Source organism: Sceloporus occidentalis, unplaced genomic scaffold, assembly GCF_023333645.1.
Source record: "Sceloporus occidentalis isolate IW3139 unplaced genomic scaffold, rSceOcc1.0.p SCAF_1, whole genome shotgun sequence".
Classification (NCBI taxonomy): Eukaryota; Metazoa; Chordata; class Lepidosauria; order Squamata; family Phrynosomatidae; genus Sceloporus; species Sceloporus occidentalis.
In genome coordinates, this window is record NW_028316981.1 from 278,285,497 (window position 1) to 278,309,102 (window position 23,606).

At 40.9% G+C, this 23,606-nt stretch overlaps 1 protein-coding gene across 3 annotated transcripts in view; it reads left to right on the forward strand.

Moving 5' to 3' along the window:
- The first annotated feature begins 10,729 nt into the window (after nucleotides 1-10,729).
- The window catches only part of LOC149323946 (angiogenic factor with G patch and FHA domains 1-like), a 29,347-nt gene continuing 16,470 nt past the window's right edge, over nucleotides 10,730-23,606 (forward strand). Inside the window, exons 1-6 of one of the 3 annotated variants that reach the window (XM_089494501.1) lie at nucleotides 10,730-11,134; nucleotides 12,079-12,181; nucleotides 12,886-13,076; nucleotides 13,760-13,897; nucleotides 15,175-15,363; nucleotides 22,428-22,497. In XM_089494501.1, the coding sequence (XP_089350627.1) occupies nucleotides 10,988-11,134; nucleotides 12,079-12,181; nucleotides 12,886-13,076; nucleotides 13,760-13,897; nucleotides 15,175-15,363; nucleotides 22,428-22,497 (838 nt within the window). In that variant the 5' untranslated portion in view covers nucleotides 10,730-10,987. The remainder of the gene's footprint in view (nucleotides 11,135-12,078; nucleotides 12,182-12,885; nucleotides 13,077-13,759; nucleotides 13,898-15,174; nucleotides 15,364-22,427; nucleotides 22,498-23,606) is intronic. The other 2 variants (XM_089494504.1, XM_089494500.1) reach the window with 2 other exon arrangements.

The following is a 23,606-nucleotide window of genomic DNA, read 5'->3' on the forward strand; positions in this document are numbered from 1 at the left end:
GATCCTCCAGATGTTTTAGATTTCAACTCCCAGAAGTCCCAGCCAACTTTTTCAACAGCCAGAAATTCTGGGAGCTGAAGTCCAAAACATCTGGAGGACCAACGTTTGGGAATCACTGTTCCAGATGATTCTAGACTACATGTTCTGCAATACTATTAACTGTGATGGAGAAGACTGCTGAAATTGCTAGGAGCTGTGAGCCTTTGTTCTAAAATGATAATAATGGTTTCACTTAACAATGTTGAGGCATGCCATGCTTATTGCCATTGTTACAGCAGGGAAACTGAAGGCAAGTGCATGGTTGTCATGTTATTATGTATTGTCAAGTCGATTTCAACATATGACAACCCTAAGAATGAGAGCCCCCCAAGAGCTGCAGTCATTAAATAGTCGGGTTTTATAAACTAAGGACATGGCTTCCTTGTTTAGAGCCAAGCTATACAGTCAGAAAATACACATAGCACAAATGTCTCAGAAGGATGTCACTCCAGAAAATAGTTTTTTGTTGCTGTTGTTACTCTGTGCCTTCAATATGTTTCTGACTTGTGATAATGCTATGGTGAGCCAATCAGGGGTTTTCTGGGCATGATTTGTTCAGAAGGAGTTTGCCATTGCCTTCCTCTGAGGCTAAGAAAGTATGCCTTGCCTAAGATCACCTAGTAGGTTTTCTCATGTTCTGAGTGGGGATTTGAAGCCTGATCTCCAGAGTCCTAGTCCAACCCTCAAACCACTAAACCATTCTGGTTTACTATAAGGACAAAGCAGTCCTTGTTCTCAGGTTTACAATCTCAAAAGACAAAGCACAAAAAGAAAAGAAGAGGAAGGAAAAGTAATATTCATGTTTTTGTAAGGTTCCTCAGCCTGGCAGAATGGTTGCTGGGTGACAATGGACTTTTTCAGATTATCACACGTGTGATTATTAGATATTATCACACGCATCGCGATTAGAAAGGGCTTATCCTGGGAATAACCAGGGAATAACCAGCAACAAATCATTCACGAGGAAATCCCGTGAATGATTTGTTACTGGTTATTCCCTGGTTATTCCTGGGATAAGTCCTCTCTAATCGCGATGCATGAGATAATCTTAGCCATGATTACGTAATTTTCCCTCGATAATGCCTTTTGAATCCCCCGATTTTCCCCCATGTGGTAAAGTTCAATGAGGAAGATACAAAAATTGACAGAGTTGGTTTAAGGGAAGGTTGATTGTGAACCTACTTTGCTTCAATTTTCCCAATTAAGGGCCTGGTGAAATGGCTGCTGTTCGGCTGTGTAGGTATTTTGTCTAGGGAAGCATTTAAATATGTGATCCTATTTTCCCTCCCCCTCTTCTCCAAGTCTACTATCTCCAAAAAGTGCTAACTTTGAGCAGTACTTTTTAAAGGCATACCTTTAGGACATAAGTTTTTATTCTTGTATGATGGCAACTGGCAAAAAAAAAAAAAATCAATTCTGTATCCTCTGGTAAATTAGCCCTTTTGCAGAAAAGGGCCCAAGCTGTAATTGCTGATAAAAATATTCCTAGCATGTGTTCCTTTCTTCTGTTATTACTAGATATGGTGTGAGTCAAGTCAGCATGGTGACTCATACATTGATTGCTTCCACAAGTTGATGAGGGACCTTGCCAAACTCCCAAGTTAAGGAAAAATGCAGTAGGGTTAATGGCAGCACCTAAGTTTACAAGAGAATGGAGATAGTTCCGCCAGTAAGCAGCCGAGTGCTTGGGAGAGCATGTTTGTGCAGGTAAGTTAGCACTTGTATGTATTAACATGAACACAACGTAACCTGTGACCTTCATGTAATTGAAAACTACACCAAAAGGGACTTTCCTTTGAGAATCTCATTCCTCTAACCACTAGGCATTGTGCGCTATTTGACTTCAACTGACTTTTCTCCCTAGTGTACTGTCTAAAATTAATATTTGTGGTTATGTTCTTCTTTATTTCTGCTTTATGCTTACACAGGAGGGCAAGGGTAGAGCTCTGGTGCCACAGCAAACTACAATTCTCAGAATTCCATGCCATGGAGCCATGGCAGTTAAAGTGGGGCCAAACCAGATTATTTCTGCAGTGTGGGTGCAGCCCCAGTCATGAACTTCATTTTGTGACTGTAGGACACTCTCTCTCAGCCCAAGTATTTCAGGCTTGCTGTGCAAATAATGTGGGAAAGATGAGAACTAAGTACGCCACATTGAGTTTGTTGGATCAAAGCTTTGATAGAAAATGAATTGATTTTTTAAAAAATCACCAAAGGCAAAAAAGAGATCCGAGTTGCAGCTGGTCTCTATTCCAAAAGTGGAAATCATCCATTATTTATTTACCACAGACTGCATTGCTAGGTATAACTCAGAACTTGCAATATCTACTTGTGACTTAAATAATTCAGTTTGAAAATCTGCCTTCAGAAGCTTGGCTGGGGGGAGGCAGTGGGAGAAGCATAAGTCTCAAAGAAAGAGCTCTCCCAAATCAATATCTGGGCTCTTAATTTTTTGAAGGGCACTTTTCAAATACCGCTGCAAGCATAGATCATCATCTGAGTTGGTCAGGAATGGGCAAAGTCCTGCCCATGGACTGCTTGGGTCCCCCAAGCACTTTTTAAAAATATATATATTCCCTCTAGTTTATTATTTGCTGCCAGCGTGTGACGCAGTTTGTCCATTTATAAATGTGCTTTTCCCAGCAGAATCCTCCTTCTGTCCTGTATTTTCTCTGGTGCTGCAACTATCCTGCATCTAAATTGCATTTCTCATTCCTACAACTGTTCTGATTTTTAAACATTTTTCTTGCATCATCCTCACCCCCCTTTTTAAAAAATCACTTAGGCAGAAGAATTCTGGAAAACTTGCAGTTCTGCACATATTAGTGGCAATTTGGTTGATTCTAATAAAGGCATTGCCAAACTGTGCCCTTCCCATCATTTACGAAATGTAAAAATATTGGAAAGAACAAATGAATGTACTGTAGTCACTAAAACCCATAAATAAAACAGCTACAATAATCTATGAGTTGTAAACCCAGTTTGAAAGAACAGGTACAGAATTCATGATACAATTGGCAAGAACCAGACATCAACATGCTGTAAAATGGACAGTGCCCCCAACCAGCAGGGGTATTGCTTTAAAAATTACAGAATCCTTTATTATTGATAAGGTGAATGCATAATGTAAATCTGGGAACTAGGGAGGAAGGCAGCTAAAATAAATATTTTAACAAACATGATTTCATTAATTAACTATAGAAATGTAAATATTTTAGCTCAAATATATAATCTATGGAAGCCAGGACCATTTTCTGCAGCTAGCTCCCAGGTTGGAAAGCAGAGAACACAAATACTGGTGTGGTACATACCGCCCCTTTGGGGCAGCCTGCACCCGCCCCTTTTAGCTCTGGGTTGGGGGCAGGGCAGCCTCACCGGCAGCCCTGCGGCCCCAATCCAGAGTTTTTCTGGACCATGGAGAAGCATTCATTCTATGCTGCACGTATTGCGTCCGTGGAGTCGCATCCAGCAGAGCTGTTCAGGGTGGTGAGGGAGCTGACACAACTGCCCCCCCCCCCCGAACCCTATTCTAGATCCTTCTAAAGCCTGCTGTGACGAATTTAACAACTTCTTCATGGATAAAATCTCTCGGCTAAGGGCTGATTTTGACGCCAGTACTTCTTCAGATCCTATAAGAGAGGTATCCAGGGAATCCGTGGACTCTGTTAAACTGGATCACTTTGAGTTTGTGAGTACCGAGGAAGTGGACAAGATTCTTCGTAGTGTTAGGAAGACGACATGCTCTCTTGATCCCTATCCTTCATGGCTGGCAGCCCAGGGAGGAACGGCGGTCACTTCTATGCTACGCCGTATAATTAATTCATCTTTCAGGGAGGGACATTTTCCATCAAGTTTAAAATCAGCAATAGTAAAACCTTTTCTAAAAAAGCCCTTCCTGGACTCCCTGATTCGGAATAATTATCAGCCTGTTTCGCTGCTGTCTTTTCTGGGGAAGGTGATCGAGAGAGTGGTTGCTTTCCAGCTTCAGGGGATCTTGGAAGAAACAGATTTTCTAGACCCATTTCAAACCGGCTTCCGGGCAGGCTATGGAGTTGAGACTGCCATGGTCGCCTTAGTCGATGATCTCTGTCTGGGCATGGATGGGGGAAGCGTGTTCGTTAGTGCTTTTGGACATTTCAGCGGCTTTCGATACCATTAACCATGGTATCCTTCTGGAACGCCTGAGGGAGTTAGGTATTGGGGGCACTGCGCTCCATGATTCCATTCCTACCTCTCGGGTAGATTCCCGATGGTGCAGCTGGGGGACATTTGCTCCGATAAGAGGGCGCTTACATCTGGTGTCCCTCAAGGAGCCATTCTGTCCCCCATGCTATTCAACATTTACATGAAACCGTTGGGAGAGATCATCCGGAGACATGGGGCGCGGTGTTATCAGTACGCTGATGACACCCAAATATGTTTCTCTGTGTCTCCGACTGATGCAGTGACTAGGGATGGCATCTCTCCTCTAAATGCCTGCTTGGAGTCGGTAATGGGCTGGATGAGAGAAAACCAACTCAGTTTGAATCCAGAGAAAATGGAAGTGCTAGTGATAGGTTCTCCCGGCCCGGGGGTGGATATTTATCCACCGGTCTTGAACGGGATCACGCTCCCCCTGAAGGACTCATTTCACAGTCTGGGGTGCTTTTGGACTCGTTGCTCCAGCTGACTTCTCAGGTGGATGCGACGGTCAGAAGCACCTGCTATCAGCTTCGGCTGATACGCCAGCTGCGACCCTACCTAGGCCAGGGGGACCTTGAAACAATGGTACATGCTCTGGTAACCTCTTAGTTGGATTTCTGTAATGCGCTCTACATGGGGCAACCCTTGTACAAAACCCGGAAGCTTCAGTTAGTACAGAATATGGCAGCTAGGCTGGTCACTGGATACTCCAGGGCCGACCATATAACACCAATTTTGGATGATCTCCATTGGCTGCCTGTTCGCTACTGGGCACAATACAAGGTGTTGGTTATAACCTATAAAGCCCTAAATGGCTTGGGCCCAGGGTACTTGGAGGACCACCTCTCCCCATATAATCCGCCCGCACACTCAGGTTATCTGGGAAGAGTTTATTGAGGATCCCTTCTACAAGATATAGGTCAACCTCTCAAAGGGCATTTTCCATCTCGGCCCCTGGGATCTGGAACACCCTTCCCGAGAGCTCCGCACCGCCACCTCCCTGGATCTCTTTAAAAAGAGACTGAAGACCTTTTTGTTTCATCAAGCCTTCCCTGATGTTCCGTGATATGTGTGGCCCCCCCCCCATATGATTAACATCTTCGAGTATATTGCTGGCTTGGTTTAATGTTGATTTTATGTATACTGTGCACTGTTTTGTAATTTTTAATTATCTATTGCATTTTTTATCTTGTATTGTATCATTGCAATTGTTGTACACCGCTGTGATCAAATGGAATAGCGGTATATAAATAAATTTTATTATTATTATTATTATTATTATTATTATTATTATTATTATTATGTGAAACTGATTGTGCTTTGCCATTAAAGAAATGTACTTAGTGGAAAGACTATTATGCAAATCAAGAATTTACCATTATGGTTAATAGTCCCCCAGCACCATCTATTGGTTACTAATGGAAGCACCAAGATAGTTCAAGAAAATTTCCAGAACATCTCAACAAGGCAAGGATTCACTGTCCCTTTTTTCCTCATTCAGCAACTGGATTTTAAAAAATTAATTTTTTTTTTTAAAAAAGTTGACTGGCTTTATAAGTACTTTTGAAACAACATAAAACTGTAGGCAACTGAATATAGCAGTGGCTGGATCTTCTTTGTTGTAGTTGTTGTGTGCCTTTAAGTTGTTTCTGACTTAAGATACCATAAGCCTATCAAGAATTTTTCTTGGCAAGACTTGTTCAGAGCGGGGTTGCCTTTGCCTTCCTCTGAAGCTGAGAGTGTGTGATGTACCCATGGTCACATACTTTTACCTATACTATTTTTATTATATATCCACCGTTGTTTTATTAGTAGTAACATTGTATCTTTTAAAGATGTCTTTTCTAAGGTAAGGTATAGATCCATCATATAAAAATTTCTCATTGTTCATCAATAATCCTGTATGTTTTAGGTGTGTAAGTACATGAACTGTAGTCTCTTAGCCTAGCAGATAAATACCGGTTTATTATTAAAGTATGTTGCTGTTGTTGTGTGCCTTTAAGTCAGTTATGAATTATGGCAATCCTAAAATGAACCTATCATGGGATTTTCTTGGCAAGATTTGTTCAGAGGAGGTTTGCATTGCCTTCCCCCTAAGGCTGAGAGAGTGTGACTTGCCTAAAGGCCACCCACTGGTTTTCATGGCCCAGTAGGGAATCAAACCCTGAACTCCAGAGTCAAGAGCCCAGTGGGGATATAAACCTCCTTTATTTTGAATAAATTACTTTGAGATAACTTATTCATTTATTACATTTATATACCACCTTTCTTTCATGGAAGTGATGTGGTTCCATTTTTATCCTGAAAAGAAGTTTGTGTGGTGGGCCAGTATGAGAGATAGTGGCTCGATTTAAATGGGCCTTTGCGCCACCCCCATCACGTGCTAGGGGTTGGCCGAGGACGCAGCGTCCATACCAACCTCACCCCTAGCATGTGACGGGGGCATCAAAATGGTGGCGCCCTGTTCACACGGGTGCCGCCATTTTGATGTGACAGACGCATAGCGTCCACATGTCCCATTGCGCTGGCGACATCACGAGTGCGCCATTTGCGCACTCGGGCATCGCCAGTGTGACACAAAAAGAACCCACTTTTTGCAGGTTCTTTTTCCGCCACCAGGAAGCCTCACCATTTGGCAACTGAGGCTTCCCACCGGCAGAAATGGAGGCGGCGGCAGACCGCTCTTTTGGGGCGGTCTGTATCCCGCCAGTGACAGGCTCGAACTTAGCATCACAGTAGAGTGGATATCTAAAAATCACTATTCCACAGCTTTCAACAACTAGGATGTAACAAACTATTAAAATGACTTAGAACCACAAATACAAAAATGGGTGCAATAGAAAAGCCATTAGTGCTATTGTTTTAATAGTGCTGTGCATAAATACAAAGGGATGCTTCCATTGCGCTAGAGAAAATATGTACAGTAATATACGGTACTTTAAACTGTAGTTTAAATACCTTTAAAATCAGTGGATAAGCATTGCTGATAAAAATCAAAAGCTTAAGCATAGAGATTTAAAGGATTGTACTATAATCTGAACATACATTTATGGTTTACACTATAAAATAGAGTGTAAAAACTGGTTATGCCTTCTCTATATATTTGCTAAATGGTGTTGCAGATGAATAGTACACTGCAGCTACGGTCATCAGTCAGAGAACTGTAAATGCAATTGTCAGCTAGCTGTCACCTATGAAAACATCTAAAGCAAATGTAGGGAAACATATTTCAGATTGCCAGCATGGGCCCATTATAAACGGGCACCCTAGGACGGACTCAGTCCGTGCTAGGGTTAGAAAGGGGCGTCTCTTCCAGATGCCCCTAACCCTAGCATGGACTGAGTCTGTAACAAATGGCGGCGTCCGTTCCACATGGCCGCCGCCATCTTGAGGTAACGGACGCTCTGCATCCGCACGTCGCGTGGCGAAAGTGACGCCGCGAGTGCTCAACTAGCGCCTCGCGGCGTCTCTTCCGGGGCCCAGAAAGGAGCACGATTTTCACGCTCCTTCTGTGCATCATCCGGGAACTGCGCGGTTTGGCTGCTGCGCTTCCCGGACACTGCAACCGGCGGTGGCAGCAGACCGCCGCTTCTCGGCGGTCTGTAATGCGCCTTAGACAGCTTTAAAAAAGCTGCCAAGACGGATCTCTTCCGGCAGGCCTTTCCTGAATAAAAGTGCCCAGCCACAGAATAACTGCCCCCCACATCATGTATTAGCCCACCGCTCTGTCCTCGTTGTATATATATATTTAATTCTGTTTTAATAGATATTTTAATTGTAACATGTTTAATCCTGTTTTAAGGGGGGGAATTTGGGACACAATATTGTAAATGTGGATTTTAATGTGTTGTGAGCCACTTTGATTGTCTCATCACAGAAAAGCGGGATACAAATAAAAGTTTTAATTATTATTATTTATTAGACCACTTCATACCCAAGATGTGGAGCATGTGGCTCTCCAAATGCAACTATTCATATTATTTGTATTAATTTACATCTTATAGTATTATTTTAACCTTGTTATAGTAATATTTTATTAATTTTATAACTGTCTTTGTGGTTTTTGATTGTATGTCGTAGGCAGACTTTGTTTTTATTTTTGGATTGTAGTTTTCCTCCTTTGTAAAGCGCTATGTGAAGCCTATGGTGCTATATAAATAAATGTAATAATAATTACAATAAATAAATGTATAATAATAATAACTATGATATAAACAAGTTTTGGGCTGCATCTGCACTGCAGAAATAATGCAGTCCGACACTGCTTTATCTGACATGACTCAATGCTATGGAATCCTGGGCTTTGTACTTTATTGTGGCACCATAGCTCTGACAGAGGCTAAATATCTCACAAAACCACAAATCCCAGAATTCCACAGCACCTAGCCATGGCCGTTAATGTGATGTCAACCCACATTATTTCTGTAGTGTAGATGCAGCCTTTACCCAATGGTGACTAAGAGGATGCCTAATAACATCTGGGATTGGAGCTGCCCTTTTTGACATATATTAATGTATTTTAAATATATACTTCATACCCTCTAGCTGTCCTGATTTGGTACAGACAGTGCCAGTTAATCCCCTGTCATCCCACTTTTTAAGGTACTTTAAAAAATTTCCCAGTTTCTCTTTTCTCCTGCTTTTCTCCTTGTCTTACTTCAGTTGGTGCAAACTGACAGCCTTGACAGACCAGCAACAAACCTGGCATCGAAGCAGAGTGGGGGTGTGGCATCTGCACTATGCATGTCCTGACTCCGCCCCCATGCCAGCATGACGCCACTCACCCCACCACATGGCGAGTGGCATCAAGGCACTCCTCTGGAGCTGTGTCCAGATGAGGCAGTGCCAAAGGAGTGCTGAAAAGCTATGGCGTCGGTGGCTATGGCACCCTTTCCGTGGTGCAAAAGGGCCAGATCGGGACATGGCATGTAGTTGCCACAGCCCCAATCTGGCGCTGAAAGGGACAGCTGCAAGCCACCTGTTAGGGTGTGGTCTGTTCAGCCCTTGAGTTCAAAGTGCAAAGTAATTTGCACTCAATTTATTGAGCAGTGGAGAAGAGATGGGAGGGGGTGTAATCTTGTCCTTCCCAATAGGCTCAAGTAAAAGAAAACTCTCCTAGGCAATGTGCATTTCCTCATTAATAACTTTTGGCATTTTGACCATGCTCTGTTGTTTCTTGGCCACAGGTGTCCTGGTTTTCACCTGTGAAATGCTGAAGGGTATGCAAATCTCAGGATGAGTGGCACTGGAAAAATAAAAGCTTTGATTTTCATATGCATGGAAGCTTCGTATATTTGGTATTCATTGCCAGCTTGAGTTAACGCTTACTGGCTTAACTGAAGATGGCTTGCACCGAAAAGGGAGGAGGGAGGGAAGGGAAAGTGCTAGTGAGTACATTTGCTAGGTCCCATCTTCATGCTATCTTGCACAAGGCAGAGAATAAGAGCACCTGCTGAACTTTGACTTGTGAGGCTCCTTGTTGAATAGGCCTGGGCCCCTCTGGCTGCCGGCGAACCTTCTGCAAACCCCAACAGTGGCACAGGAGCTGGAAATATCCCTCACAGGTAAGGCCATTTGACGGCAAGGATCAGGAATAGCATCAGCCACTGCAGCTGCTTGGTGTGTTTTGTCACCTGCATGACAACCCAAAATAAATTTTCCCTCTTGCCTCTATTAAAGGGGCTTTACCCAGACTCCTCTGGTGTTCATCTGTACAATCACTTGACCTAAAAGCAGTTCTATGTCCTCCTCACACCCTTTGCTTGCCTCAGCTTTGTGACATACAATGGTTTTGATCCAGGATTCTCAAGGAAATTGATCTGCACACTTGTTAACTGTTAGCTTCAGTCCATCTCCTAGTAAAGAAATGATAATAATAATAATAGAGGTGGATAAGCTATTATTGTTGTTGTTGTTGTTGTTGTTATTATTATTTCTTATCCACCTCTCCCCATGGATTAAGGCAGGGAACAACAGACCAACAAATATGCATCAGTTAAAACATATGTCAGTTTAAAGGAACAAAGAAGACACATACGCATTGAAACAATCTACATTTAAAATTCATGGTTTAAAATTTACAGTTTTAGAAATAATCTGGCTATGCCTGGCTGCTTTTGTTTTTTGCTTGTAGAAACCACAGGTGTTTTGCATTTTTATTTTTATTTGTTTTGATATGTAATAATTAGAGAGAGAGAGTAAATGAAATATACAGTATGTAAATATAAGTCTTCTATAGCCTTGTCTGCACTGAAGGGGAAAAAGCCGCTTGACACTGGGAGAACATGGGAGATTTGTGGCTTTGACAAGGAATCTCTTGGTCCTCCAATACAACTCTATGGTCAACATCAACCAGAAGTTGTGCTGGAAGAGATTCCTAGAGAGAACCCTTCTCTAGGCCCCAGCTCAATTCTACAGTCAATATCGAGCTGATGTTGACCATAGAGTTGGGCTGGAGGACCTAGAGAGTCCTTATGTGACGTCACTTCCTCTTTGACTAGGAATAACATCCGGGGCTTCTGGTGGCTCTGGAGAAAGTTTTCTAGTCAGAGGGGTGACAGTTGTGTCCGTTTCGGCCCTTGAGCCTCCCCCTCCCCCTCCCCCGCCAGCGGGGCGCGACTTTGGCCCTGCGCGCGACCGTTGCCATGGCTACCCCTGGAGGCCTCGGCGGCGGCGGAAAAAGCCAACCCCGCGAAGCTCGGAAGAGTGTCCGTTGTGGCGCCCCGTCCCGCTGCCTCTGCCCCGGTCTCTGAGGAGGAAGCAGAAGATGGCGGAGGCGGCCGGCGAGTTGGAAGGGCTGCGAAAGAAGGTGGCCGCTCTGGAGCAGGAGCTGGGCGCCTGCCGAAGCCGCCTGGCCAGGGAGGAGAAGCAGCGCCTCAGGGCCCAGGCCTGCGCCGCCAAGTGGAGGAAGCAGGTAGAACAAGGGCGAATGCGGGGGTCCTTTTCCCGGACGCGTCCTACATTCCAGCCTCCTGTCCATTGTGAGCGTGTGTGAAAGGGATCTAGGAAAAGTGAACTCCACAGATATAGGATGGGGCACACCTGGCTTAAGGAGACTACATGCGAAAGGGATCTAGCAGGCCAAGTAGACCACAAGTTGAACATGAGTCAACAATGCGATGCGGCAGCTAACAAGGCCAATGCGATTCTAGGCTGCATCAATAAAAGTATAGTGTCAAGATCAAGGGAAGTCATAGTGCCACTATATTCTGCTTTGGTCAGGCCCCACCTGGAATACTGTGTCCAGTTCTGGGCACTACAATTCAAAAAGAACAGTGAGAAACTGGAGCGTGTCCAAAGGAGGGCGACTAAAATGGTGCAGGATTTGGAAACCATGCCCTATAAGGAACGACTGAGGGAGCTGGGGATGTTTAGCCTGGAGAAGAGAAGGCTAAGAGGTGATATGATAGCCTTGTTTAAATATTTGAAGGGATGTCATATTGAGGAGGGAGCAAGCTTGTTTTCTGCTGCTCCAGAGACTAGGACACGGAGCAATGGATGCAAGCTGCAAGAAAAGAGATTCCACCTCAACATTAGGAGGAACCTCCTGACAATAAAGGCTGTTCAACAGTGGAACACACTCCTTCCTTCTTCAGAGTAAAGTGGAATCTCCCTCCTCAGAGGTCTTTAAGCAGAGGCTGGATGGCCATCTGTCGGGGATGCTCTGATTGAGAGTTCCTGCATGGCAGAATGGGGTTGGACTGGATGGCCCTTCTAGTGTCAGCCTATTACTGTTGAAGTGTGGCCCTTTCCTTTTGATCATCCACTATAGAAATGCTCCTGCCATTTATTCTGATTTTCTATGCATTATAAAATCAGTACTTGTGTCTAACTTTAAGTACATATCCTGTTTTGTAGGTTGAAGAACTCAGTAAGAAAATCAGTGAGGGTGAAAGAAATGAGAAGGAAACATCCACTACAGAAGTGCAAACGGAAGCGTTTTCTGCGTGGTCAGATGCAGGTAGGTAGCAAATGGTGTGACTTCAGTAATAAGCAGAATAGTCTGACCGTTAACTGATTGCTGTCCATTGCATTTATTTCCTTGATGTCTGAACTTCTGTCTTAAGAGTTAGGGGGGGATGTGGACTGTCTGGCTGCACTAGGTCCTTTCAGTTTTTTGTCAAATGTAAATTAGATGGTTCATTATAAAATTATTACTATGCTTTATTTATATAGCGCTTTAGATAAAAGTTTTAGAATTGTTCTTACCATAGCATTCAGGTATCAATCTTTAAATTAGTATTTCATCAGTGCCAAATGCTGAGGATTGGAAAGTACACTAAGCCCTCCATGTCCACAGATTTTTTATCCATGGATTCAACCATCCATGGATGTGAAAATACTTCAAATATATATATATATAAATTTCAGAAGGAATGATTTTGCTGTTTTATACAAGGGACACCATTTTACTATGCCATTGTATTTAATGGGACTTGAGGATCCACGGATGTTGGTATCCACAGGAGGTGGGGGTGGTATGGTCCTGTTTTTATTCCATTATTAATTGGTCATATTATTTTGTTTTTATTGTGGTTTTAAATTCTTGTGAGCTGTTTGTACTGCTGTGTGGGTGCTGGAAGACCAAGGTATTTTTATAGAAATAAAATATTATGTAATATGTAAAGAAAAGAGTGACTAATTTTGCCTTCTAATTTTTTGCAGATTATTACTACTACCATAATTATTACAACAGTACTGATCCACCTGATTTGCCCAATGTACCAGTGCAGCCAGATAATGAAGGACCAAGCCCCAGTTGTGTAGATGAGTTACAATTAAGTGATCATCCAGGTGTAAATGGCACAAAGCATGATGAGCATGTGGGACATGACTGTACAATCCACAATGAGTCGGTGAGCCGCATTTTGTTTATTATATTTCCATCGTGTCCTTCCTCCAAGTAGTTGGTGGTGTACATGATTATTGTGTATTATTCTTATGACAGCCCTACATATTTAGGTTGAAAGATAATCCATGAAATGCTAGCTAAGTGGGAATAATTGAACTTCCACTTATATAACTACCTGGCTCTTGTTACTTCATGTTCTGATATATAGTGTGTTCCTCCTTGATGCTGCTTAAATCAACAACATAGTTTTACATGAAGAAAGAGGTAGAGCTCTCCAGCTTGCTTTTATTTCAGCTGTACTGCACCAGCACTAGAGGATGAAAGCATTCTCAGCCCTTCTTCATAAAAAAGAGTTTTATTAATTCATTATTAATTTCATATAGAACTGTATTTTAAAAACTGCAAATGGGTAGGTTGAACATTTGGCTCTTGTGCATGTAGAAAATAAGTGGAACTTGCAAATTTTATAAACCAGACCATTACAGTGAGTAGAATGCTGCGTGGGGTTGAATCCCAGCTTCATCAGGGTGTCACAGGACAGCATTTGGAGTATCAGTAATTCTGGTGTACTGTTTCCCATCTGTGACAGTTGTATTTCGTAGTATTCTTTTACTAGGGAAACCAAATAAATTGCAAAACATGTTCTGTACTTCATTTGTTGTCATTTATGTTGTTTTTTAATCTTAGAAATCAGAATTAACAGAAGGTACATTAGCAGAAAGTATAAGAGCTGCTGCAGAGGCTGCTGTGTCACAAACAGGATTTATATATGACGAAACTACAGGATTATATTATGACCATAGCACTGGATTCTACTATAACTCGGTAAATATTTGATTTGCCATTTTGTGAAATAGATACATATTTTCTAACAAATGTAAACTAATAGGATTTGTTGATGGAAGTTCTCATAAGAAATATTTTGTGAATGGCCGTTTCTTGTAGAAACAGCTAATGTTAAGAAAAATGACTAAAGATGATTAACATAACTTTTAAGTAGAGGAAGACATTGTAGTTAAAAAAATTTGTATACCTTGGCTCAGTTATCAATTAAAATGGAGACGATAGTGAAGAAATCAGAAGAAAACTAGGACTTGTAAGGACAGCTATGAAGGAATTTGATAAGACCCTCATGTAAAGATATATAATTAAATAAAAAACCAGAATCACCAAATAACAAAATTTCTACACATGATTGTGAAAGCTGGACAGTGAAGAAAGCTGAGAGTAATAGAATCAACTCATTTGAAATGTGATGCTCCAGGATGGTTCTCTGCTAATAAATGAGTCAGAGAGCAAATAGAGCTTGAGCTCTCACCAGAAGCCAAAATTATGATACATTGGTTTAGCTAAAAAGTTGATTTCTCAAATAGGATCCAAAAAAGAGCAATCTAAAACACACCTGAGGGTGGGTGCAATTTCATTTCATATAACAATTGAGCTGTAGGAAAGTCATTCTGGCCCCATACAGACAGGCCAAAATAAAGCTGCTTCGGGTCACTTTGGAGGTATGCTGTTTAAATGACACATGCGTACTAAGAGTCTGGAAGCTGCGCCAAAGCTGCGCTGTTTTCCTTAGGACTGGATTGAGGCTTTGACATGGCTCCCGGACTCTTAGTACGCATGCATCATTTAAACAGCATACCTCCAAAGTGACACGAAGCAGCTTTAGTTTGGCCTGTCTGCATGGGGCCATTCTCCTACTTTTGTCTACTCTACTTCACCTGTGGAATGACAGTTAATAATAATAATAATAATAATTATTATTATTATTATTATTATTGTCACATTTCTCTGCAAAGGATGTTCTTAAAGTGAAGTGTGAAGCATTGACCATGAGATGTCTCTGCTAATCCAGATTGTGCCATACATAAATTACACCAGAACCTTTTTGTCATCTTGCTGATATATTGGTATACTTGGTATACTGAAACCTTTGGAGCTTTTATTGATTAAAATTTGTTTTGATTCTTGATTCTTGCTTACTTTCTATTTCCTTTCTAAACTTGTTCATACTTCACTTTTGATCTTAGTATTATAGTATATAATATGTTTATGAAGTTTAAAGAGATGTATTTTATTTTTTAATAATTTTCTGAAAGGAATCACAACTGTATTATGATCCAGCCACTGGAATTTATTACTACTGTGATGTTGAAACTGGTCGGTATCAGTTCCATTCACGGGTAGATCTGCAGTCTTATGGAAGTGGAACTGCTCAGCACAGCAAAGACAGAAAAGGCAAAAAGAAGAGAAAAGATGCAGAGTGGCCTAGGGCAACTGAGCAGAAGGTAACATTCTCAAAAAGCTGCTTTCTTTTAGTAAACATATAATATGGATTGTGGTGTATTTATATTAAATATTTTATGACTTGGATGGCAAGAATCTTATTTAAAATAAAAAATATGTAGCAGTCTTAGTTTTTTTAATATACTGACAGTGAAAAATCTCAAACGTGCTCATTTGTACTATATAAATGGGTCAAATCTAATATAGGTGTAAAGAGGAGAAGGACTTGAGGAGCAATTAGCTTTACTTTTTTAACCTGCATAAAATGATAAAAGGTATGTGATATCTTATTCTGATAAGCAAGGATTTTCCTTTTCTCATAAGCATTGAGACTGACAATTGAAGCTAGTTGCCTTGGATCAGGGAATGTGGAAGAATAATTTTGTCAATCTGTTGTTGTTTTTCATGGCATTTAAAAAAAATAATAATTGGGAATTAGCAACATTGGCCTGGAATAGGCAAGCCAAATGAAGCAGCTTCCAGCTGCTGCACTCCAGTCCTTTGGACCAGAGCAAACAGGAGCCAGAATAATCTGGCTCCTAGCAGCACAGGTTGGGTCCTGCGGTTGCGGTCCACTTTGGGAGTGGGCCATGCGGTCGAAGTGGTCCATGACCCGCTTGCGGCTGGGGTGCACTTGGGCCACTCTTTCACACCTGTCTACTCCAGACCATTGCACATTTGCCCTTTTCCTTGTAGACGGGTTTAGTTTGTTTAACTTTGAGTCATCCAGAAATATCTAACTGCATTTGGTGCAATATACATGTTACTTTCTTTTCTTGATATGTATCATACTCTGTCCTTAATTATAGAGGAAATGAATTATCCTGCTTTGAGATATTTCTGATGTGAGAAAGGAAAATGAGAATTCAAGATTTATCTATTTTGGAAACGTGATTTAACTGGAAAGATTTGAAAGTGGCTCCAGTAGACATTTATAGTAGTTTGATATCATGGGAACTGCCACAGCTCCATCCTGTGGAATCCTCAAATTTATTGTTTCATAAAGTATTTGAAATTCTGTTCTGTAGCTCAAGGAACAGAGTTAAAGCTCTAGCAGAGCATTTGGACTATCTCATCAAACGATACATTCCAGGATGCCATAGGATGGAGTTTGCTTCCACTATCAAGTATCATTAGAGATGGTTTATAAATTATTATAGCAATAAACTGTCTTTTGTCCAGGGGTCAGCAGAAAACATGTGGGTGGCAGGGCCATCAAAGCTATATTAGTACTTGGCTATCATTGATGTGACTTGGCGAAATCTAGTTCATGTTTTCTAGTATTAGCCCTGTTTGCTGTTTTTGTTTGATTGTATCCTCTCCCTAATGAATATAATTATCTGCTATCTTAGGGTGGATGTGACTTGAAGTTCTACACAACTCAAAGCACAGTGATGGATAGGTCTTGCTACATTTCTATGTCTTGGTCAAATGTCTGGTTCTTAAGGAGAGAATTGCTTAATTCTGTACAAAATCATTCAGTGGCATTTTTGTGTATCAAATAAACAAGCAGAAAGAGGGTAGAGGGAAAACTGATTTTAAAAGAAAGGGTGCATTACTTGGTAGAAAAAAAATCAGCTGAAAAACTTACAAACATAGAATCATAGAGTTGGAAGAGACCACAAGGGCCATCCAGTCCAACCCCCTGCCATGCAGGAAATCCAAATCACAGCATCCTCGACAGATGGCCATCCAGCTTCTGCTTAAAGACCTCCAAATAAGGAGATTCCACCACACTCCAAGGGAGTGTGTTCCACTGTTGAACAGCCCTTATTGTCAGGAGGTTCCTCCTAATGTTGAGCTGGAATCTCTTTTCCTGCAGCTTGCATCCATTGCTCCGTGTCCTAGTCTCTGGAGCAGCAGAAAACAAGCTTGCTCCCTCCTCAATATGACATCCCTTCAAATATTTAAACAGGGCTATCATATCACCTCTTAACTTTCTTTTCTCCAGGCTAAACATCCCCAGCTCCCTAAGTTGTTCCTCATAGGACATGGTTTTCAGACCCTTCACCATTTTAGTTGCCCTCCTTTGGACATGCTCCAGTTTCTCAGTGTCCTTTTTGAATTGTGGTGCCCAGAACTGGACACAGTATTCCAGGTGGGGCCTGACCAAAGCAGAATATAGTGGCACTATTACTTCTCTTGATCTAGACACTATACTTTTATTGATGCAGCCTAAAATTGCATTGGCCTTTTTAGCTGCCGCATCACACTGTTGACTCATGTTCAATTTGTGGTCTACTTGGACTCCTAGATCCCTTTCACATGTAGTCTCCTTAAGCCAGGTGTCCCCCATCCTTTATCTATGCATTTTATTTTTCTGCCATAAGTGTAGTACCTTACATTTCTCCATGTTAAATTTCATTTTGTTAGCTTTGGCCCAGCTTTCTAATCTATTCAGGTGATTTTGAATTTTGATCCTGTCCTCTGGGGTATTAGCTATTCCTCCTAATTTGGTGTCATCTGCTAATTAGATAAGTATACCCCCAATTCTGTCATCCAAGTCATTGATAAAGATGTTGAATAGCACTGGGCCCAGGACAGAGCCCTGTGGGACCCCACTGGTCACTTATCTCCAGGATGAAAAGGAGCCATTGTTGAGCACCCTTTGGGTTCGGCCGGTCAACCAATTACAAATTCATGTAACAGTTACTTTGTCTAGCCCACATTTTACAAGCTTGTTTGCAGGAATGTCATGGGATACTTTGTCAAAGGCCTTACTGAAATCAAGATATACTATATCCACAGCATTCCCTTCATCTACCAAGCTGGTAATTTTATCAAAGAAAGAGATAAGATTTGTCTGGCATGACTTGTTTCTCTGAAACCCATGTTGACTCTTTGTGATTATGGAATTGCCTTCTAAATGTTCACAGACTCTCTGTTTAATGATCTGCTCTAGAATCTTTCCTGGTATTGATGTCAGACTAACTGGACGATAATTGTTGGGATCCTCTTTTTCCCCCTTTTTGAAGATGGGGACAATGTTTGCCCTCCTCCAGTCTGCTGGGACTTTTCCTGTTCTCCAGGAGTTTTCAAAGATTATTGCCAATGGCTCCGATATTACATTTGCCAGTCCTTTTAATACCCTTGGTAGTTCATCTGGTCCTGGAGACTTAAATTCATTTAGATTAACAAGATATTCCTGTACTATCTCTTTACTTATTCTGTGCTGAAATTCCCCTATTCTGTCCTCTGCTCCATTATCCTCAGGTTGAGCACCCTTTGCCTTTTCTGAGAAGACTGAGACAAAGAAGGTGTTGAGTAATTCTGCCTTTTCTCTGCCCCTGTTAGCATTTTGCCATCTTCTCCATGCAATAGCCCTACCATTTCCTTCTTCTTCCTTTTGCTGTGGACATATCCAAAAAAGCCCTTTTTATTGTTCTTAACCTCTCTAGCAAGCCTGAATTCATTCTACGCTTTAGCTTTTCTGACTTTACCCCTACACATGCCTGCTATTTCTTTGAATTCCTTTTTTGTGATTTCCCCCTTTTTCCATTTCTTATACATGTTCCATTTCAAACTTAGCTCAGTTGAAAGTTCCTTAGTCATCCAACCTGGTTTCTTGAGACACCTCCCATTTTTCTTTCTCACTGAACTGTTTGAAATTGTGTCTTCAGTACCTCCCTTTTGAGAAACTCCCATCCGTCCTGAACTCCCTTCTCTTTTAGTATTTCTGACCATGGGATCACCCTCAATACTTCTCTAAATTTACTGAAATCTGCTCTCCTAAAGTCTAGAATGCATGTCTGACTATGCCTGGCTTCTCCTTTCCACTATATAACAAACTCCAGGAGAACATGGGCACTTCCACCTAATGATCCCACCACTTACACCCCATTAACCAAGTCATCCTTGTTGGTTAGCTGACCCCCTTGTTGCCTTTTCCACCTTTTGGACAGTGAAATTGTCTTCAAGGCAAGTGAGGAATTTGCTAGACCTTGAGGATTTTACTGAGTTTGAATTCCAACAAATATCAGGATAGTTGAAGTCATCCATCACTACTACATCTCTCCTTTCTGAGTGTGTAGTCATCTGTTCTAGAAAGGCATCATCCAATTCCTCCATCTGACTGGGGGGGGGGGTCTGTAGTAGACTCCCACAGTAACATCCTTGTTGTTTCCCTGCCCTTTAATTTTTATCCAGATGCTCTTTACCTGGCTGCCAGTATTGATGTCCTGGATCTCTTCACTGGTGTAAATATCTCTGACATATAGTGCTATTCCTGCTCCTTTCCTGTTTGGCCTATTTCTCTTAAAAAGATTATACCCCTCTATTTCTACATTCCACTTATGAAACTCTTCCCATCAGGTTTCAGTGATGCCTATTATATCATATTTTCTTTGTTGTACTAGGAGTTTTAGTTCATCTTGCTTATTTCCCATGCTCTGTGCATTAGTATAGAGACATCACAGATAGATGAACCATTTCTAAGCCCAATTATCCATTTTTGGATTGCATTTCTTTCTGTTTATTCTTGATAGCATTCAAGGATAGAGGTGTAAAATGGAAATGATAATCAAGGAATATAATGGTTAGATTCTGTACATCAGTGATTCTCGTTCTGTCTAATGTGGGAGCCTGGCACTTTTTTATTGTGTCAGGAGCCAATGCCAAATTTGTATCAAATTTGCTGCAGCTGTTTCTTTTGTGTAAAAGCACCATGGACTGGCAGCCAGTTTTTTGTGAACCAGCACCATTCTGTGGACCACTGAGTAGCACTGCTGAATGTGTGTGTGCATGACCTTTCAAGTCATCTGTTGACCTGTGCTGACTGCATGAATTTCATAGGGTTTTCTTAGGCAAGGAATACTTAAGAGGTGGTTTTGCCAGTTCCTTCCTCTGAAATATAGCATACAACACCCGGTGCATCATAGGCAGTCTCCCATCCAAGTAATAACCAGGGTTGACTGCTTAGCTTCCAAGATCAGACAGAACCTGATGCTGTTAGACTTACATAAAAGTATAACCAGAAAAAAATTGGGAAAAAATTCTTCTCATTTTTTGAAGCCCGTCTTTCCTTGAATAAATGTTTTGTAAATAATAAATCAAATATTTAAGACAAGATGCTTGTATATTACTCCCCAAAAATTATTTCTACAATCTTTGTAATGGAAGGAATTTGTATAGATCATTGCCATTCCTTATTTCTTTTTGTGGCATCGAGGCCTTTTTGCCTGCTTGACATTATGGAGGACTAGAAGAGACAATATAGTTTTCTTTGTTCTGCTAATGCCGATGATTTCTTCCCTTTTAAAACCATTGAGTCCAGGTGTTCTTTACAATTTGGGGCAGGTAAATTCTTTCATAAAGAACACTCCAAATGTTGCTGGGCTAAACCTCACAACAGTTCTTGCCAGTGTACCCAGTGTTGAGGAATGCTTGGAACTGCTTCAAACAAAATCTGGAGTGCCACAAAGCCCCTAGAAAGTTTGGGGAAAAAACTATCATTATTACAAGATAGGCTATCTGTATTTCAGTGTCCCTCCAGTTCAAAATTCTGGAGCTGTTTACATCTCCTGTAACTGTCCAAATGAGCCTGATTTGGTTCTGCGTCTGGCATTTGTCTGAATTAGAAGCATATTCTTTCAGCTTTCTACCTTGAATGCTGTATGCTAAAGCTTTTAAAATGCTTTCCTTATCAGAATCCAGGTTCTGTCCCAGGAGAAAGGGGAGATATTAAATAAATAAATAAAATTCAGTAAACAATTGGAGAATATATTTGTGGTTATGATACCCAATTATGCAATGTGCTCCCTAAAGATAATGTCTGTGCATTATATTCTTTTTGTTGCCAGGTTAAACCAGTTTCAATCTGAGGGATTACTTAGACTGCTTTATATTAATAGTTGCCTCCTTATTGTATTTGTAATGGTATGGTTTTATTCTAGATGTTAGTGTTCTATTATATATTTGCTGTTTGTCTCAGTATCTATTAGATGAACAAGGTATTCAGATGTTTTAAGTAAACATTGAATAAAAAGCTCCTAGGTTTTTCTTAAATATCTGTATATCATTGATATATGTCATGTCACTGTTCAAGATGAAGAGCCAAAAGCAGTACAAAAGTAGATGCTAACACTAGTGGTTTGCTTGATAAAGAGTTCTATGGAAGAGGAATTTGCATCCAAAAGTGCATTTCTGTGTGCAGATGGGGTCTTCTGTTTTAAACCTTATCCATGAGGACACTGAAATTAAAATTGAAGTTTTCTCTTTGTGTGTACTCATGAGCAGAAGTATGAGAATTGGCTATCAGTTTGAAATGCACATGCATTTGTGTAACATTACTGGAACTGTTTTTGTGCAAATTAGAATTCCAGCACACTATGCTACAAACTGTTATCCTTAATAGTTTGGGTAGGCGAACAGAGTAAGATGTTTCTCTGACTGTCACAGGAGTCAAGATGGGTAGTCTGGTTCTCCACGTCTATAAATGTCATGAGATCACAGAATCTGAACATTTACTATCTAGTGTTCTCTCTAGCAACTCTACAGGTTGTTTTAAAATAGTTTATAAACTCAGTAGCATAGATTAATGGTTTAGGTGCAGGGCTACAGGTGGAAACTTGTTCTGCTAAAGCCAGTAACTGAGATAGTGCCTAGTAATTTGGGAGAACCAACCTTTGCCTGGTGAAGTCAGTGTCACTCTGTGATGTTACAGTGCATTGCAAGGAGACATCCTCTCTGTTGGTGTTGACCATACATGGCTTAAACATAAATCAGTACAGTCAGTGGCTGCTGTGTTTTGAGCGAGGGGACAGGTACTAGGCTGGTACATGAACTGACTGTGATATCCTCATGATGTATGACTTATGGTCCTGATCATTTGCACAAAATGCATAACATTGTGAACATCTTGGCTACAAAGAAATATTGTGTCTGTGGTCATGCATGCTTAGTGCATAGGAAGCATGTGTTAGCACTGGATTCCCCCCCCCCCTTTTGTTTCTTAAGACTTGGAAATACAAATCTTTATGTAGTCTAGAAGCAAGATGTTTCCTTAATGCTTGATACAGACTTCATTTTTACATTGTGTTGTTTACTGTTTGCTGCTGTTCATCTTTAGGTACATCATTTGACAGAAACCATGGCTAATCTGAAGATTTCATCTTCTGGATTGGCAGCTTCTGGTAAAGGTAGAGTTGTGGTGCTGAAGATGTTAGTCTGTGGACATTTAACACTGGTCTTGAGAGGCATTAAAATTAATTATTTCTAGTTATAACTCTGGATAAATTCTAATTTACATCTATTTGCTTTAATTAAGAACAGTTCTAAAAAAGTGACAGGTTTTGTAAAGTAGTTTCGGCTATGTTAACTTGGTTTAAAGTGAAACCTGAGATTATTCTGAAATTTGGTTTCTAAATATGAATGTATGACTCTCTTATGAAGAGCTGCTTTTTCATATGTGTAAAAAGAACTGGAAGAACACATCGTCACTTGTCAAACAGAACAATAGTTCATATGTTTATATTATTTCTTGACAGGGAGGAGATAAGCCTGGGGATGCCATCCTGTATTTTGGAAACAATTTTTCCTATTTGTACTGTACTCTCCATTTTATATCCAAATGCCTGAGCTTTGCACAGACATTCTCTTTCTCTCACAAAGAAACATTACCCATTGCTTGCTACAATTTAAGTGCATTTTCTTTTGTTCAGTAGCACCTGTTTCTCAGTAAAGTGTGTCGGATTAAAACATGAAGGTTTCATATTATATGCCTTGTCTAGAAGTGAACATAATTTTCAAGTGCAAAATACAGCAGCATGGAATTGTTCCTGTAAGGTACACAAAGGCTCTGTTTAGATGCAGACTAATATGTTACTGGTAGAACACTTGGTCAGAATCTGCTTGCCCAGGAAATAAGTAAATTTTAAAATAGTAAACTTGTCTTAGATCAATGTTTTAAACTGATCCCTTGATTATAAATTAATTTGATTTATATCATTCCCTTCTACTTGAAATAACACTGTGGGAAATGCTGCCCCTCTCCTTTCTGTTTGCACATGCCACTCTTACCATTTTTCTTTCTCCAACTGCTACACTTTTCCAACTTCTCTCTTCCCAGTTATGTGCACTTTTTCTCTATATTCTTGTTGTTTCTAAATGGAATGCTGTTGCATCAGCACTTTCTCTCTCTCTCTCTTTTTGGCCAGTCATGGTGCCTACAGTAAAAATGATGAAAGAAAATGGCACAACAACAGCAAGCAAAACAGACAGGAGAGGGATGCAGGCATCCAATGTAGTT